This window comes from Sprattus sprattus, assembly GCF_963457725.1.
Source record: "Sprattus sprattus genome assembly, chromosome: 5".
In the NCBI taxonomy this organism is placed as follows: Eukaryota; Metazoa; Chordata; class Actinopteri; order Clupeiformes; family Clupeidae; genus Sprattus; species Sprattus sprattus.
The window spans coordinates 14,041,644-14,059,143 of record NC_137924.1 but is presented as its reverse complement, the minus strand read 5'-3'; the positions used below and the strand labels follow the sequence as shown (position 1 = coordinate 14,059,143).

At 48.6% G+C, this 17,500-nt stretch overlaps 1 protein-coding gene across 1 annotated transcript in view; it reads left to right on the top strand.

The window, feature by feature from the left end:
• LOC308366248 (plakophilin-4-like) overlaps positions 1-17,500 on the top strand; it is a gene marked incomplete at both ends in the record, with an annotated part of 65,845 nt that overhangs the window by 18,609 nt on the left and 29,736 nt on the right. The window contains 5 exons of the mRNA XM_080839883.1: positions 2,815-2,927; positions 9,162-9,196; positions 12,517-12,648; positions 13,215-13,399; positions 13,923-14,508. Coding sequence (XP_080696009.1) covers positions 2,815-2,927; positions 9,162-9,196; positions 12,517-12,648; positions 13,215-13,399; positions 13,923-14,508 — 1,051 coding nt within the window. The remainder of the gene's footprint in view (positions 1-2,814; positions 2,928-9,161; positions 9,197-12,516; positions 12,649-13,214; positions 13,400-13,922; positions 14,509-17,500) is intronic.

Genomic DNA, 17,500 nt, shown 5'->3' with positions numbered 1-17,500 from the left:
TGTGGAAGTGCTGCAGTGCTGAGGGGGAGAGTGTGAGCATTTGTGTGTGTGAGGGGCGGGGTGGGATGTGTGTAAGAGACAGAGAGAGAGTGTGTGTGTGTGAGTGGGGCTGACTGGTCGATTCTGGCTCTTCAGAGTTGGGGCTTTATTCAGATGGATGAGCAGTCTTAAGCCCGGCCTCGTGCTGACAGGCTCATGTCACTCAAGGAGCTAAATATAGGACTTTGCTCAGCCTTTTCAAATTTCACGATCTGCTGAAAATGAAGTTCTGGGTAAGTCTGGAGAGCGTTATTATTTCTGGAGGGTCTGGGGGGGTCAGAGTTGGAGTGTGTGTGTGTGTGTGTGTGTGTGTGGGGGTCATCTGTAATGGAAATAGTGTTATATTGTGGTAAATGATGTAGAACTATTGTTGTGTTTTTTTTATTGCTCTATTTTGAAGTGGAATGAGTAAGTGTGAGAAAATTGGCTGTGAAATTGACTTGATCTAATGTTTGCGCAGTTCATTTACACTGGGTGAGAAACTTTAGTCTGTGAACTGTGTATTTGCTGGGGTGGAGAGGAGATGTGGGCAGTGTGCAGGGCTGATGACAAAATTAAAAAAAGCTTTTTATACATCTCTCTCTCTCACTCACTCACTCACTCACTCACTCGCTCACACACACACACACACACACACACACACACACAGACACACAGTGCAATCAGTAGGGGTGATGAGGGTTTTTGTATTGCAGAACAGCTCAAAAATCCATGGGATTGTTTTTCTTTTCTTTTCTCCTTTATTTTCTCCCTCTCCTAAAATTCTGCTGAAGCCTATCGTGGCACCCGTATCTGCTCTGTGTTGTAACTCAGGGTAACGGCCAACAAGGATGTTTGAACTTCCTGAGGAAACTACCCACATTGGAAAGTGGATATGGGGCTTGAATCACACCCGTTTTCCCTTTTCCCCTTTCCTCTCTGTCTCTCTCTCTCTCTCTCCATCTGTCTCTCTTACTCTCTGCAGTACAGTACTCTTCATGACCATGAGAGAAAGTGTGTGTGTCAGAGAGAGAGCAAGAGATAGAGAGAGAGAAAGAGCAAGAGAGAGAGAGAGAAAAGCAGCAGTAGTTCTCTGAGCCAATCCCTCAGCATAGGCAGAGAGCCCATGCTCTCAGCCACCCCTTCACATGAGAGGAGCAGAGAGAGAGAGAGAGAGAGAGAGAGAGAGAGAGAGAGAAGGAGAGGAGAGGAGAGGAGAGGAGAGGAGAGAGCGAGAGAGAGAGGGAGAGAGAGAGGCGTGGAGGAGCTGGCAGAAGTGAGGGCAGGGACAGAAAGAAAGTCTGCATAGAAAGGGGAAAAAAGAGAGGGAGAGGAAGGGAGTGAAAGAGCATGAAACTGAAGGAGGAGAGAAGAGGAAAGGCGGCTAGGCTAAGTGTCGTTCTGCTGTCTGGCGAGAGGGAGGTGAGTGTGTTTGAACGCTTGTTGGAGCGGAACCGAATGTGCAGTGTGCCTCTTTGCCTCCGAGAGGGAGTGCTCTGGGAGTGTGTGTGTGTGTGTGTGTGTGTGTGTGTGTGTGTGTGTGTGTGTGTGTGTGAGGAAGGGAGGGAGGAAGGCAAGGAGAGAAAGTGAGAATGAAAATATGCATGTGTAATAGGGGAAGAATGTGAGATGCATGAGAAAGGAAGAGTTACGAGTGTGTATGTGTGTGTGAGTGTGTGTGTGTGTGTGTGTGTGCGCACGCTGTACTGTGCTGCAGTGCTGTGAGTCTGACACACATATGCACACACACGCACACACAGAGTGCCTGAAGTCCCAACCTGGTTCTTGTTGGGTAATTAGAGTAGTCAGATGCAGATTCCTGCGCGAGCCCCAGTGGAACCGAGGAAGCAAGGTTAAACTCTGCTGCCACTGCCCTCCATCCCATAGAACGTGTGTGTGGCTGATATGTGTGTGTGTGTGTGTGGCTGATATCATTTCACTGTTGCTGGGTATGTGTGTGTGAATGTGTGGCGTTTTGATGTTTTCTAAAGTGTCCCTGAGGGAAGCGAGGACACAGTGTTGTGTGTTGTCTCGGTTTGGACGTGTGGTGTCCTGCGTTTAAGATTGATGACGCAAGGGGACTCTGCTCAGCCTTCTGTCACTCAAGGCCTTTCCTCTCCACTCACTGCTTCTCTTCCTCCTCCCTTTTCCCCCTGCTCTTCGTCAACCCATCATCATCATCATCACCTTCTCAGCCCTACTCCCTGTGCTCTGATCCAAACTGCTCTCTAGAGGCTTCTGCAAACTGCTTTCGACAGGCTGCAGACTTCTCAGTGCTCTCCACAGGCTGCACACTGCACTCTGAAGGCTTCTGATGGTACATATGGGCTGCACACTTGGTTTGTTATGGGTTTCTGTGGTTGCATTTGGGAAAGCGTCTGGTTTTGGGGGTAGTCTGGTGACTGCATTGTGAATTAAGAACACACAGTATAGGCTCCTCATCTTGCTTGTGTAGTGTAGCGTTATGTAGTGTGGTTTGTGTGTGCATCGTTACTGAAGCCTCCATCTTTGTGCGTTCATATTTCCTTCGGTGGGTTAAGTGCTTGCAGCATTACGTGACTGATGGGCGTTTGTGTGTTTGTGTCTCTGTGTGTTTACATGACCGATGAGCGTTTGTGTGTTTGTGTGTTTACATGACCGATGAGCGTTTGTGTGTTTGTGTGTTTACGTGACTTATGAGCGTTTGTGTGTTTACGTGACTTATGAATGTGTGTGTTTGTGTGTTCACGTGACTTATGAATGTGTGTGTTTGTGTGTTCACGTGACTTATGAGTGTGTGTGTGTTTGTGTTCACAGGAGCTCCAGTTTGAGCGGCTGACCAGAGAGCTAGAGGTGGAGCGGCAGATTGTGGCCAATCAGCTGGAACGATGCAGACTGGGGGCTGAGTCACCGGATGCTGCTAGCGGCAGGTAGACACACACACACACACACACACACTGTGCATGTATGAAGACACAAGTACACACACACACACATTTTTACATGCACATGAAGTTATGGGTTCACACACACACAGACACAAATGTATTGACTTACCCATGTACACATTTTCCCACACACACACACACACACACAATCGCAGGCACACTCTTGCACTGCCCTCACCACCCCACGCAGATTCCCCTACAGACACACAATAGAGCCACTATCACAGGCCTGCACATACATTCCCTTTGTCACACAAAAGGACGTGCTTGGAGGCGTTTATGTGTGCTGTTGTTCCATGGCTCCCCGCTGGGTATACCTTGACTGTGGAGCCTGCTGTGCTCTTTATGCATGCATTTTACTCCCTCTTCCTCTCTCTCACACATCTACACACACATCTACACACACACACACACACACACACACACACACACAGATACACACACACACAGATACACACACACACACAGAAGGGTGGGCAGCTTGACTTCAGTTCCATGTGGTGCAGGAGAAGATGTACTTATCTATAGCAGCTCACTGTAATCGCTGCTATATGTCTCTTCACCTCAGCGGTTTGCTTTTCAGCCCCAGTGTGTTTTTTTTTTTTTTCCATCCGATTGAATTTGCAGACAAAGCTGCCAAGTGAAACACCAAAAGAAATAGTGACTCCTCCTGTGACATGATTATAACATGCTCAGCACAGTGACGCATGGCTCTGGTGGTGGGGTGTGTGTGTTGAGGAAACTGGAAATGTGCACACGTTACATGTGCAGCCCTTCAATTCTGGCAAAATGTTGTTTTTATTTGTTAAATTGCACCCTTCCCTTCCATGCCCCTGAAGCAGTGTGTTGATTGGCTGGAATCGGTCCGAGCCACTTTGTGTCCCTTTCACAGAGCCAGGACTGTGGAGAAACGCCTGAGTGTTTTGCTTTTGAGCACACACACATAATGGACACCTTGAACACTTAGGAGAATTTAGTTGGATTTTGCAAAAAGAAAATGTGGATTATAATCGAGGACTGCACCTATAAATGGCAGCCGTGGCTGGGGGTACTGGGTTGTTGAGTTTTCCTGTGGCATCAGACCTGAACAACACTGTAGGTTCTTTTTGTGTATGTGTGTGTTATGGTGTGTGTGGGGGTTACGGTGTATGTGTGTGTGTGTGAGCCTGTGGTGGTCTCCGATAGCACTTTCCCAGACATGATTCTGGAAGCCTCAGCCATGAATCTGTCACATTAATGCTTCATTAATTCATATCAGGCAGCATTATATTCCACTCAATTAGCCACTCCCCTGCTGCAGGCACAGCTCCTCTGTGTTTGTGTGTGTCAAAAGAGTGTGTGTGTGTGTGTGTGTGTGTGTCTGTGCTTGAGCAGACATTTGTGTTTGAATAGCCGTCATCAATCCCTGCAGCACTAACTGTTTTCGCCAACATTTGGATTCAGTCACACTGCTGCGGTGACATAACCAGACTGACAGGGCTGGCGCTGTATAAAGCACCATACCATAAGTGTGTTATAACCAGTGTGTGTGTTTGTGTGTGTGTGTGTGTGTGTTTCTGCAGCTGTGTCTGTGGCAGTGCTGGTCAGGTCCTCTGAGACAACTAAAACCCAGGTAAACTCCTGGGTTCTGATCAAAAAAAGCACAGTCAAGCAGTATAAACAAATCAGCAAACATCCAAAGACATGGGCATCCTGCCAGGCACATATTTTTGATGTTGTCCCTGCAGTGATTGGGGGGGTGTTGACAGTTGACACCTACAGTGACTGTTGAAAGTTAACAGGAGATGCTAACATCTCTCACAGCTGTTGCTGTTGGCATCGGCTGCACATTTGAACTCTGTGTTTATCAGTTTGCTTGGCACGCTAGCATCAGAGTCTCTCACCTGTTGCAGCCTGCACTCCACAAAACATGCCTCAGGTCACGTGTGTGGCTCGGTCGCTGTTCCTGAAACATGCATGTTTTGTGAGCGCGAATGAGCTGGTGTGTGTTAGTTGAGTTTGTTTGGAAGTGTGTGTGTGTGTGTGTGTGTGTGTGTTGTGAGAGAGAAAGAGCGCAGCGCGGAGATGCTAATGGGTCGAGGCCGGCTGGGAGTCGGCAGCGTAATGGAGCCGCTGCGATGGGAGCTATTAATACCGTCGTGTTAGACACTCACGTTTAGCCTCTGTAGCTCTGCCAGCTAGCGACGAGCCTCCACTCCGGCCTGTACCCTGGAATTCCACACGCGTGCCTCACATGCTGCATAATACATGCGGACCCTAATGAGCTCTGCGCTCAACTTTTTATAAAGATCGTGTCAGGGCTGTTTTATTCATTTGAAATCACATTAGAATAATAAAGTAAGAAAGAAGTGTGTGTTTTTTCCCCCCCTTCACTACCACTGTGTCGTACTGAGGTTGGAGGCGCGCGCGCACACACTCACACACACACACACACACACACACACACACACACACACACACACACACACACACACACACACACACACACACACACACACACACACACACACACACACACACACACACTCATAGACACACACACTCATACACACACACACACACTCATAGACACACACACTCACAGACACACACACAGACATAATAGTGCTGTATGAAATGAGGTGCTGGTAAGTGAGCCACTAAATGAAAAGCTGCCTTTTACTGGTCAGCCTTCGGGGAGCCGTTGAGTGGCGGGCCTGAAATTAGCAGCAGTAGAAGCCACTCAGCGGGGTCGTTAGCTCGCGCCTCTAGATCAGGTGGCCCAGCGGGAGCTTTCACAGAGTGTGTGTGTGTGTGTGTGTGTGTGTGGGGGGGGGCATAACAGGCATAACACGTCCCGCTTAGAGTGTCCATTACCAGAGCCTCTTTACAGCGGAATGCCAAAGAGTACCCTCGCCGAGCCTCGCCTTCCAATCCCATGAGACAGAGCTCTTGATGGCCCCGGTCGGTCATGCAGCGTAGCCAGGCCGTCTCCACTGCACATGACCAATGGTGACCCCTTCCGTGTAAACCCCGGTGGGTCAGTGGCAATCCACTCTGCCAGGAGTTTTTAAAGTAATGACCACATGCCTGGCGTGGGGATGTGATGCGGATTGGAGGTCAGGTGGGTGGTGGTTCAGCGTGAGGAGAGATCAGTCGTGTTATTATTATTATTTCATCTTATTATATCTTCACTGTCCATCTGCTCTGCGGCGGGTTGTGATTATGGTTGCTGCCGGCCCCTCGGAGCGCCAGGGTCGGGCTGCAAGCAAGCCCTGGCCTCTGGGTGACCCTAGCGCAGGGTAAGCAGCTTTGAGCGGACATGAGGCCCCCAGCACAGGACAAGGCGCTAGTAGCCAACACAGCACACATCTGGGTCTTTTGTGTGTGTTTCTGTGTGTGAGAGAGCGTTTTTCTCTCTGTGTGTGTGTGTGTGTGTGTGTGTGTGTGTGTGTGTGTGAGATTCTGTGTGGAAAAGTGCTTAGCGAGGGGCTCTGTCCTCCCTATGGCTGGCGGTCTGCAGCAGGAGAATCATTGGCAGCTCACCGGAGAAATCGATAGTCCACCCGCCCCCACCCCCACTCCACCCTTCTCCCTCTTCTCCACCCTTCCTCGCCTCACTTCTAAAGACAACAGGCATCTCGTGCGTTAGCACCCTCTGAGGGCCCTGGGTCGATAAAGGGAGCAGATAGTGAGATAGTGAGATAGCGATCCGGGCTACATTTGTGTTTGAATGGGGGGGGTTTTGGGGGGGGGCACTGGGCTGTAGATTAGCCTGATCCCAGTCCTGGCACCAAACGACACTAACAGGCCCATCCACCACACAATGGAGCCCATAGAAGACTTAAGTGCCCTGATGGGGCTCATTATATTTCCACTGGACCCCCCACCCCCCCTTTCCTTTCCTCTTGTGTCTCCTGACACCAACACTGCAGAATGGGGCCCTCTTCACCCCCCCCCCCCCCCCCCCCCCCCCCTCTCCCTCTGGTTCTGTCTTCCATGCTCTCGCTCACCCCCACACACTTTACCACCTGAAGTGCAGGATCAGTGTTTTAGTGGGAGGGTGGAGATTTACATGTGTTAGCGAGGGGGTGGTGCATGGGTGAATTCTGTCTGTGTGTGTGTGTGTGTGTGTCGTAATGTTATGTGCATGAATAAGGTCTTTTTTATTTCCTCAGTTTACAGCATATGCTTGGGTTTCTAATCCTTAATGGGATAGTCAAATATGTGCTGCCGTGTGGAGGTGGGGTTTACGTGGGTCTGTGTGCGTGTGTGTGTGTGAGCGTGCGTGTGGTGTTTTTGTTACTTTGTGATTTACTGCACTGTTTTTTTTTAAATCGAGTGCATAATTATTTTTTTCGTCCATAATTGTGTGTTTACTCATGTACATAATAGGTTACTTTGTGGCTCTGTCAGCATATCTCTCTCTCCCACACACACACACCTCAGTCTCACACACACACACACACACACTCCAACACAAACTCTATTTCTCTCTCCTCCCACACACACACACCTTTTGGAATTCACACAGATGTAGACATCATAAGCTCTCTGTCTGGGGTTGGATCAGTGGAGAACACCTTGCCCCCCCACTCTAGGATGATGGGCAACACCAGAGGCACAGACCATTTATGACCCCACCCCCACCCCTCCAGGAGTTTGTACAGAAAGTAAACTGGGGAAAAGGGGTCTGCTGTCCACAGCTTTTAATGTTTATGGCCCCTTGCAGATCAGACGCTTTGTGGAGTTTGCTGTAATTATTGTTGTGAGGACGAGCTTTTCAATGGCTTCTAAAAAGTCAACAGGCTTTTAAGGGTTTCAGTGTTAATGCAATGGTTCGTAATGGTTTCCATTGGTTACCTTTCTTTCTGGTAATGCCCGCAGGTTGTGTTTGGTTGCTGTTGGAGATGGTTGAGTCAGAGCTGGGCGAGCTGTGGCGTGTGTTGTGTGTGTGTTTTGTGTGTGTGCGGTTCGCCCTGCTCATTTTCTTCAAAGCTTCTCCCTTGTGCTAATCCCTGCAGCCGTACCCTGGGTTAACTCTGCAAGTCTGGCTGTTTTACAGCCTCTTTTTCTAAGGGAAGATAAAGGCAGAAATACACATGCAGCCACACACACACACACACACACACACACACACACACACACACACACACACACACACAGAGTCATCATAAAAAGCCCCTCAATCCTGTCCTGTCTCAGCACTTTCCTAACCCCTGCACCCACCATCCCTCCCCACTCTTCCTCCTCCCTCTTCCTGTGACATCATTCATCCACTGATCTCCCCATCCATCTCCTCCTCACGCTATCCCATTTCCCCCCCTGTGCAGACCTGAGTGGCCATGTTGGTGCACTAGATCCACTCCCACTATTAGCTTCATTCCAGCGGTCTGCTCCGTCTCTGATCTATGCCTGCCGCTGTCACCATTACTTTCCCACGAGCGCTGTGGTATACGACTTATTATTTGGGCCTCATTGGCATTTTTCTTTCGCTCTTTTTTTTATTACGGAGCCCAGATCAATAGGCTTTCCATTTACTTTGGGAGTAGTTTTCAATCAGTGCTGAAATCCCCATCAGGATGGAGATGGGTGATGTGTTTTTTTTCTTCTCTACCAACCGTACGTTTCTGCTTCGAGTTTATTTACGAGGATTGGAGTGGTAGAAGACAATTAGAAGAGGTTTTTACACATTCCTATTCTGTCACTTTCTCTTCAGTTTGTTTACTTTCTCTATCTTTGTCAAACACTCCCTCATGCTCCCCCACTCTCCTGCACTCTCTCTCTCTCTCTCTCTCTCTCTCTCTCTCTCTCTCTGTCTCTCTCTCTTTCAAAGCCCCCTGTCTAAATGGTTCAGATAGGTGAAGGGCAGTGACCCATCCGTTATCCCAGCCAGTGGTTCTGCTCCAAGAGAATGATTTCCCTCTCACCATGAGCTCTCTCTCTCTCTCTCTCTCTCTCTCTCTCGCTCTCGCTCTCGCTCTCTCTCACATCCACACATTCTCTCTGTCTCTCTCAAACACACACTTATTGCTGTTCAGAGCCCTTTGTTTGTGACCGAATGTGGAGATAGCAATGTCAAGTACTGATAGACTGTCTGCACGATGTGAGGCTTGAATTAAAGAGTTGAATGGCAGCTGATTATATGGACCATTGTGTGTGCTGTATGGCTATACTGAGGTGAACCTGTCTTTCTCTCTCTCTCTCCCTCCCTCTCTTTCTGCCTCTCCTTCACAGCTCCTCTGAGAAGTCCCTACCGTGGCGATCAGCAGGTGAGATCGGCAACTCTGCTCTCTTCTGTTCTGCCTGACGCTTGTGCTAATTACACTCAAGTGCTAATATGCCCAAATTACACACAGCACGCTCAGTTTGAATGCCATCTTCTTAGATAATGAATTGGTTTAGTTCTATATTTATGCATTTGCTATATTATTTGCTTAATCCTCTGGTCATGTCTGTCTGGTTGGATCAGATAATGAGACTTAATCTGCATTTTGAAATATTGAATAACCGTCCTGATGGAATTGCTGTTATTTAACTAATGTGAATAGGCCACAGTGAAGTATGGCCATGCTGTATATGGAAAAAATGCATGAATTAAAATGAATGCATACTTCAGTGCATCCAATGTAATAATCCTCTTAGTCAAATGTAGTGTACAGCCAAAGACAAATGCATACATATTATGGCCTATACCTCTCCCGTGGGCAATACACTATACACGCACGTGCAAGGCTGCAGTCGTATGCTTAAAAGACCTAGGGAAATATGTGATTGAAATGAATCATGAGCCAATTTTCATTTCAAATGCATTTCACGGCCGATTAACTGAATGACTGAGCATAATTAATGCTTTATGTTCTCATCAATCTTTCTGGCATGAACAAAAAAGCCCGAAAGTGCAAGACGTGTTTCTAATTGATAACGAATCCCATCGGATCACTTGGTAGTCTATATAAGTATTTAAACGTACATATACTGTGAGGTGATTCTTACAAAAAACTTAGAACTTAAAAACTCAATAACTTGGCATGGACCTTTTCATGTGTGTTTGTGCTGTTATGTGGCCTGAGATTATGAACACTGCATGGGCCTGAGATGGAGAACGGTCACCATTAATTCCCTACCCTGACGGAATGTAGTGCTACTTCTTCTCTGGAGCTCTCCATGACAGTAGAGAGTTCCTCAAAGACGCCATGATATTTGCCAGTTGAGGGAGGACATCTGTGCCCAGGAGAGGGATGATGGCGGGTCTGTCTCACCCCTTGTTAATGCCCTTGGGGGCTCTTGTCGCCCAGCCTGCGAGTTTCGCCCGCAAGCGCCAGGGTGAAGTAGCACTTAACCTCCAGAAAAGACAGTACCACCGCAATTAAAGGGCAGCGGCGAGACAAAGTGACCACAAAGCTCATCTATCCCCACATCTCTTCATTTGTCAGGCACTACTGAGAGAAATGGATATAAAGACAGGCCAAGAAAAGAGGTGTTTTTTTTTTGTATGGTGGATGACCGATCGTCCTCCATTAAGGTGGCTCTTTGGGCTGTGGGAATGACTCTTCATACACCCTGAGGAGAGTCCAATGAAAAAACATCTCCCATTATGAACCTATATTAAGTGTTGTCTGTGAGATAAATGCACCCGCAAACCCCCCAGCTGTACTCCTGGACTAACAACAGCTTTTCGGAGGGCAGTTTGTCATCGTTTTCCAGTAACCATTGCTGATCAATAATTTAGCCCATCGGCGTGCATTTTTCATGATGTTTGCCTTGCCATGGGAATCGTTGAACGAGTTGAGCCTAAAAAAAAGTGCCTGTAGCTCACAATATCCAACAGGCACGTGCACAGAAAGACCCTAGGTGGTGCTCAATCACCTTCCCTTGTGTTTTGTGTTCATTATTATTATTGAATTCATTATCACTATTGTTAACGATGCTTGTGGCATCATTTTCAATTAAAAGCGTGCTGTAATTATGTACCAACAACTGCATTTGAGATTAGACATCGACACCGCACAAGCTCCTTCGCCTTCGGCTTCTTTAAACACAGCAACAACATTTAAAGCATGCAAACCCAAGCGTTTCCCTGACTATATTGCCTTCATTGGTAACAGATAGCTGACCACACTGTAATCAAGCCTCGACATTGTTTGTCACCATATTTAAACATCTCGATGTAGCCTGCAGCCTAACTAAGCAATAGCCGACTTTTAGCACCTTTTAGTTCCTAAGCCTGGTTTCCTGAAGCCTTCTTCATTCACAAATTATTTCTAAAGCTGTGTCTTAACCTTAGGTGTTTCCAAAAACGCCCATAGCTTAGTATACATATAGTCTGCAGCCGTCCTATTTTAGATTTTTTTTTTTAAATTTTGACTTGCATTGTATTTTTACATTTTTCTCTTTAATAATGATCTCATGCACGACTAAACTTGCATTAATGTCAAAAATCGATGCTAAGAACATGAATAAAGGCTCCTAAGGTATAGGCCTGTGAGACGATATGGTGACCGCATAGGAAACTAAACAAGTTTTAGTAAAAGTTTAATTTATTACAAGGTATAGCTTACCTGTCATGTCTTCGTAAAACGCTTAAGAGACACCATTATCGGGAAACCCAGCCCTATGCAATCACATTTGGATATCAGAAATGTTAGCCTATGTATCACCCCTGTCTTGTGGAGCACTGATAGAACTGTAGCCATGAGCTTGATGTCTTGCTATGACATGACATGTCAAGGAAAGGTTCAGCTTGATCGACTACACCTTAATTTATAGTTCCCGTGATATTTTTAAAGGTGTATTAAGTGTATTTATTTTAATAACAGTCTGTCAGAGGGGTGCCCTATTTTAAGCTTGAGCGCCTGATATGCAATGATTTCTTGTCAGGCACAGTAATAGCAAAAGCAGAATTTAATGCTTGGCCTGGGCTGAAACCACGGCCCATCGCTACAGCTGCAGGCAGTGAAAAGATCCTTGATGACAACATGAGAGGGTGGTGGAAAAAACAGCAGACAAAACACCTTGGCTTGCTAACACACTTCCAAGCGAGAGCGCTAGCCGTTAGGCTGTCAAAACCCCTGGGCTTTCGCGTCAACAGATCATTCTGTGCAAACAGGCCAGCCCCCAAAACACCCCCCACCCCTCCCCTCCTCTCTCCTCCTCTCTCACTGTAGAACACACACTCATCTATATGCAAGCAGGCCAGGGCCAGGGGTGTCAAAGAGGAGAGAACTCAGGGAAGGATGAAAGCTCAGACATCTGTGCTCAGCAACTGCCGCCCTTGGAGACACGATAGAGACATTGTCGCCTGATGCTGGTCCTAGCCTGTGCTGACTGTTCCCCAGCCAGCAGCTTTAGCTTACCTCCTCACCCCTACGGTGGCCCATAGCTGTATTATTTGACATTTGTCTAAAATAGCAGTGCTTTGGATTAAAGTACAACCAACTGAAAGAAAGGGGCTCAGCGCAAACAGACTCCTCTGACCTGCTAATCTGTATGTAAAGCAGCTTTCCTGTCTTTCTGAAGTGTTTACCCCTGATGGCAGCCGTGCTCTGGTATTAAAGCTGACGCCTGTGTCGTCCTCTCTCCTCTGTGTCAGATGCTTCCACGTCTGGTGATGGCAAGTCGCGGTTGACGGACAGCTCGCAGTCGCCCTCCTTCCGGATCCGGAGCGAAGGGGAGCAGCTCTCGCTCTACTCCCCGGAGCAGACCTCTCTCCATGAAAGTGAGGGTCTGTCTGTACTGCCCACTTCTAGAGCCACACACACCAGAGCAGTACATTTACATTCACATTTAGTAATTTAGCAGGAGGAGAGAACAATCCAGTAGTCCAGTTCTCAGAGGGTCACTCCGGGTTTATGCAGCCAAGAGTCCTTGTGCCTTTCAGGGGGCGGGGGGGGACTGGGACGGACTGGGATGTGGAATGTTGGACTGGGTTGACAGAATTTACTGAGCCTGCGCTAATTTCAGTTGGGTTCTTTGCATAGGAGTGCTGGAGTTGACTCTTCTAACTCAAACTGGTTTGTCGAAGAAGGATTATGGTTACAAGTTTTTGGGTAACGTGGTTTGTAGTTAACATTTAGTTTGTTGATAGTTAGTTAAAGATAGATAGTTGCATAAGGTTAGGTTAGCACAGTAACATTTGGGACATGGGACACATGTTTTCGGTTTTCAGCAGTGTGACAGGAGAGTGTTATAGATCCGTCCGGAATGGTGCTTTGGGTTATTGAAGCAGTACAGTAGTAGCTGTGGTAACCTTTCCAGCTCATCCTGCTCCTCCGTCGGTCCACTCCACAGGGAACTCGCGCAGCTCCACGCAGATGAACTCGTACTCGGACAGCGGCTACCAGGATGCCAGCAGCTACTACAGCAGCCAGAACCTGGGCAAGGCGGAGCTGAGGCTGCAGCACTCGTACCCGGGCACCGCCGGCTGCTCCACGCTCATGAGGAATGCCCGCGCCGAAGGACAGACGTCCGTGCAGGTACCCGCAGGATTGGTTTTTAAAAACGAATGAATATAATGGAGAGAAAGGGGTAGTTTGCATAACGTGACAAGATAAGGCGAGGGCTGTAGAGTCTAATCAATGGTCTAATCAACTTTTTCTCTTCTGAGAATCGTTATTGAAAGAGGGGGGAGATCAAAGGGAGGCGGAGAGGGCTAGACCATGAAGGACCGAACGTAATCAAACAATCTTGGCTCTGAAGTCCCGCAGACAAGGCTCTGCCTTTGACAGTATGGGTGTCTCTTGATGTGTCGGGTTTCAGTGAGTTTTGGGGAGGGACGGGGGGGAGGGTGACAGACTGGGCCTGGACACTGAGAGCTTTGTGTGTGATTTTTCTTAGGGTCATAGTCTGGTTTCACTGTCTGCTTCGTGAAGCGCAAACACACATCTTTTTTTCTGATTTACAGACTGATTTCATCTGTGGCTGTCTTTGAGTCTGATCTTTAAATAGGGTCTGCTCCTCTTCATCCTCTTCATCCTCCTCCTCTTCTCCTCCCTCCAGACGCAGGGAGCAGCAGCTCCAGGCCGGGCCATGCGGCGGGTCAGCTCGGTCCCCTCCCGCACCCAGTCCCCGGCCTACGCCAGCGGGGGCAGCAGCGGCGTCTCGCCCTCCCGCGGCTCCCTCCGAGCCTCCATGGGAGCTGGGGGAGGAGGAGGCGGCAGCTCGTACGGCTCCCCAATCGTGACGGAGCCCCGGCCGCTGCCCAGTATTTTCTCCAGCACCACCCTGCCCTCGGCTGGCCGCGCCGGATCCCCGTACTCCATCCAGCGCACCGGCTCCCCGGCCACCCTCCGCCGCGTGGGCTCCAACAACTCCCGCACGGGCTCGGTGGGGGGTGCCGTCGCCGTCAGCCGCACCACCTCCCCCTACCAGGCACTGGGGGCCGAGAGCCAGCAGGGGGCAGTCCCGGGCATGGGGGGGTCCCCCGCCCGCCTCTCGGGCATGACGGCCATGCCGCAGCAGCACTACAACACCACTACCGGCCTGCCCCCGCGCTCCGTGCTGCACGACCCCAGCGACCCGTACGCTGCAACGCAGCCCTACGACATCTACGAGCGAATGGTCGCCCGGCCCGACAGCCTCTCAGGTCAGAACCCTGTGTGTGTGTATGTGTGTGTGTGTGTGTATGCGTTTCAAACGCTTGGTACTTCAAGTTTGTACAAGTGTGTGTATGTTTATCACAGTGTATTTTGCATAGTATGTTGTCTTTGCTTCAGCAACATGCCAGGGGCATACAGCATACAGTATGTGTGTGAAGAAAAACTTTCAGTCCGACTCCTGAGTTAGAGTGGTGGATGAGTGTGTGCATGTGGTGGTGCTCTCCTCACGTTACCCCATAGCTCCACGGGGCTGGAGATAATGACTAGCTGCCATCTTCACTTAGTGCCGCCGCTCACAGATCTGCCACTCCGTTTTGCGTGATGCACAGAGACTTCCCAGCAGGGCCCCATCGACAGACACAACTGCTCTCTCAGGCAAACTCGCATCTGCTCCGGTGACTCTCGTCCTAATTTGAGCTCTCCTCCCCCCCCACTCTCTATCCTTGCCCTCTGCCTAATATAAGGACTTCATGGGTCATTTTTTCCATTGGCATGCTGTGCAAAGTGACTCAAGGCACAGAGAGTCGAAAAAAAGGGAGCGACCGAGCTAGAGCGACTTGTCCCTGTGGCGTAGGGCATAGTCAGCGTGATGCAATCGACCGCAGTGTGCTGACGTCTCCCCGAGTCTATTATTTTCCAGCGTTTGACGTAGCGGAGCACTGGGGATTAATGATAGGCTTTCCATCGCGAGGATATTTGGGCCCTGAGAGATGAGAAAATAAGTTTGCTGAAAGAGTCACTGAGGGAGTTGAGTGTCTAATTTGTCTAATGTTCAAAATGTGGTGCCATGGCCATGAACCGTGTGCTAACAAAACACAAATCAAGCTGATCGCTCCTGCAGTGGAAGGTTATGTGAATTAGCTGGCAGTTGCCTGTTAAAGGTTATTGTTATTAAGGAATGAATCAGATATATTAAAATGACAGCAGCAGAGCAGAGTGGAATGATATAGAGCATAGAATTGTCTTTTGAGTGACGGCTCCGTCGTGTAATATAGGTGTCATCGTCGACAGAGAGATGGATGGATGGATGTGTTGTTGTCTCACAGTAAGGATGTTGTCTGCGGGGGGCTGCAGCCCTGACTTTTCAAAGCCCATAAAGATGGCTTCTCTGACAAGATGACAAGCCAAAGGAATTGTCATTGTCATGTAGTCCATTCGTCACTCTCCCCTCCCCCAAACCACCCCCCCCCCAAACGCACTGAAGAGTTATACCCGCGGCCAGTGACCCCTCAGAGAGCTGTGCTTCTTCACCGTCTCCGATATTCCATCACTTTTTCCGGCCTCTTTCCCATTCATCTAAATAATTATATGTGAATGTTCAATATCCCATGCCTCGATTATTATTAGCCATTCGAAATAGGAACAATGACAGCCGTGGTCATTCAAGGTTAATTGGTAGAACGAGGTGCAGTTTCAATTAGTCGAGTGTCCCTTATGTTGAAAGTCTAGACACATTTTGCATCACTGAATGAATTTTCCCACGTCTTCCACTTTGTTTCACTGACAGGAAGTTTTGTGTGGGGGAGAGGGAGGGGGACCTTAATGAAGGCCAGAAAGAGAGGTGGCCCCCGCTCATGAGCATGTCAGTATTGGGGGAAAAGATTTAGTGAAAATGTATCCCCAGACTTAGAGTAATGGATCAGACCTGATGTGACTCTACCCGTCACTCCTGCAGTTAATACGCCCCTCCCCCCCCTTTCCATCTTTCATCCTCTCTTCCTTCACCTCTTTCTTGTTCTTCCTCCCTCTCTCGTTCTCTCTCTCTGCTGCTCACTTGCTCTGTCTCCTTGTCCTGTCAGTCACTGATAAAAACGGACGCTATCTGTTGCAGGTGGAACATGAATATGACTGGCACTCTGCCATCAAGAAAAGAAGGATTAGAGAATGCCTGTAATCACTCTGCTTTTTTTATATCAAAGCTCAGGTGCCCCAGAGTTTGTCATTGGAAGGACACTGGGCTGTAGCTGAGCGGGCGTTATTTAAGCCTATGCGCTCTTGCAATTAATTGGTGCAATTGATTGTGTGTGTGTGTGTGTGTGTGTCTGTCTGTGTGTGGGTGTCTGTGTGTGTTTTCCTTTCTGCTCTTAATCTTTCGCTGCTGACGGAAATCTGCAGACACTCTGGAGGATGACCTTCAAGGTGAACATGGCCGTTGATAATGTGTCTCTGTAATGTGCTTGCTCTGTGTGCCTGTCTGTTGATTCAGTCATGGTTTGATTGTTTCATTCCATCGTCATCCTCCGATAAGAGCCCCGAGCCAAAAGGCTTTGGAGATCACTTCAACTCCCCCCTCTGTGTGTGTGTGTGTGTGTGTGTGTGTGTGTGTGTGTGTGTGTGTGCGCGCTCTCATCAGTAAAGTAAACACAGCATCACTCTGTAAAAGTCACTTTGCTTTTACGTAAATCCATTCGTTGTGTCTCAAGTGGTTTTAACATTCACAATCATCAGATCATTTGCTGTTCACTCATCCAGACCCTGTCCATCCTTCTCTCCATCCTCACATGGTTTTCAGCTCCTTTTGTGTGTCTGGAAAATGTCCAAGCATGTCTTGACTTTGCATGACCACATAAAACCGCCTGCCATCTAAGTGAAATTCGCCAATGTCTTTTTTCAGTGCCAAGGCAAACCAAATGAAAGAAAAACATAAACGGCTCCTCTGCTAAGACAATTGTGATGTGCGGATGTGTCTCGCGGGCTGGGAACATCTGGCAGTCGTCCTCTATACAAGGAGGAGAGTGTGTTCCTCTCCATCTCTCCGACTCGCTCCCCCTCCCTCTCTTGCCTCTTAACCGCTTTCAATGCAGCTGTCCAAAAACCAATTTCAGCGTTCTTCTCTGCCCATCCAGCTGCCTTGTGGGTAATGAGTGTCTGGCACGGTCTTCCTCCTCCTCCTCGTCCTCCTCTTTCTCTTCTTCTCTTCTCTTCTCTTCTCTTCCTTCATGCTCTGGCTGGTTTGGCAGATGTGCCAGCAGCCCCTGA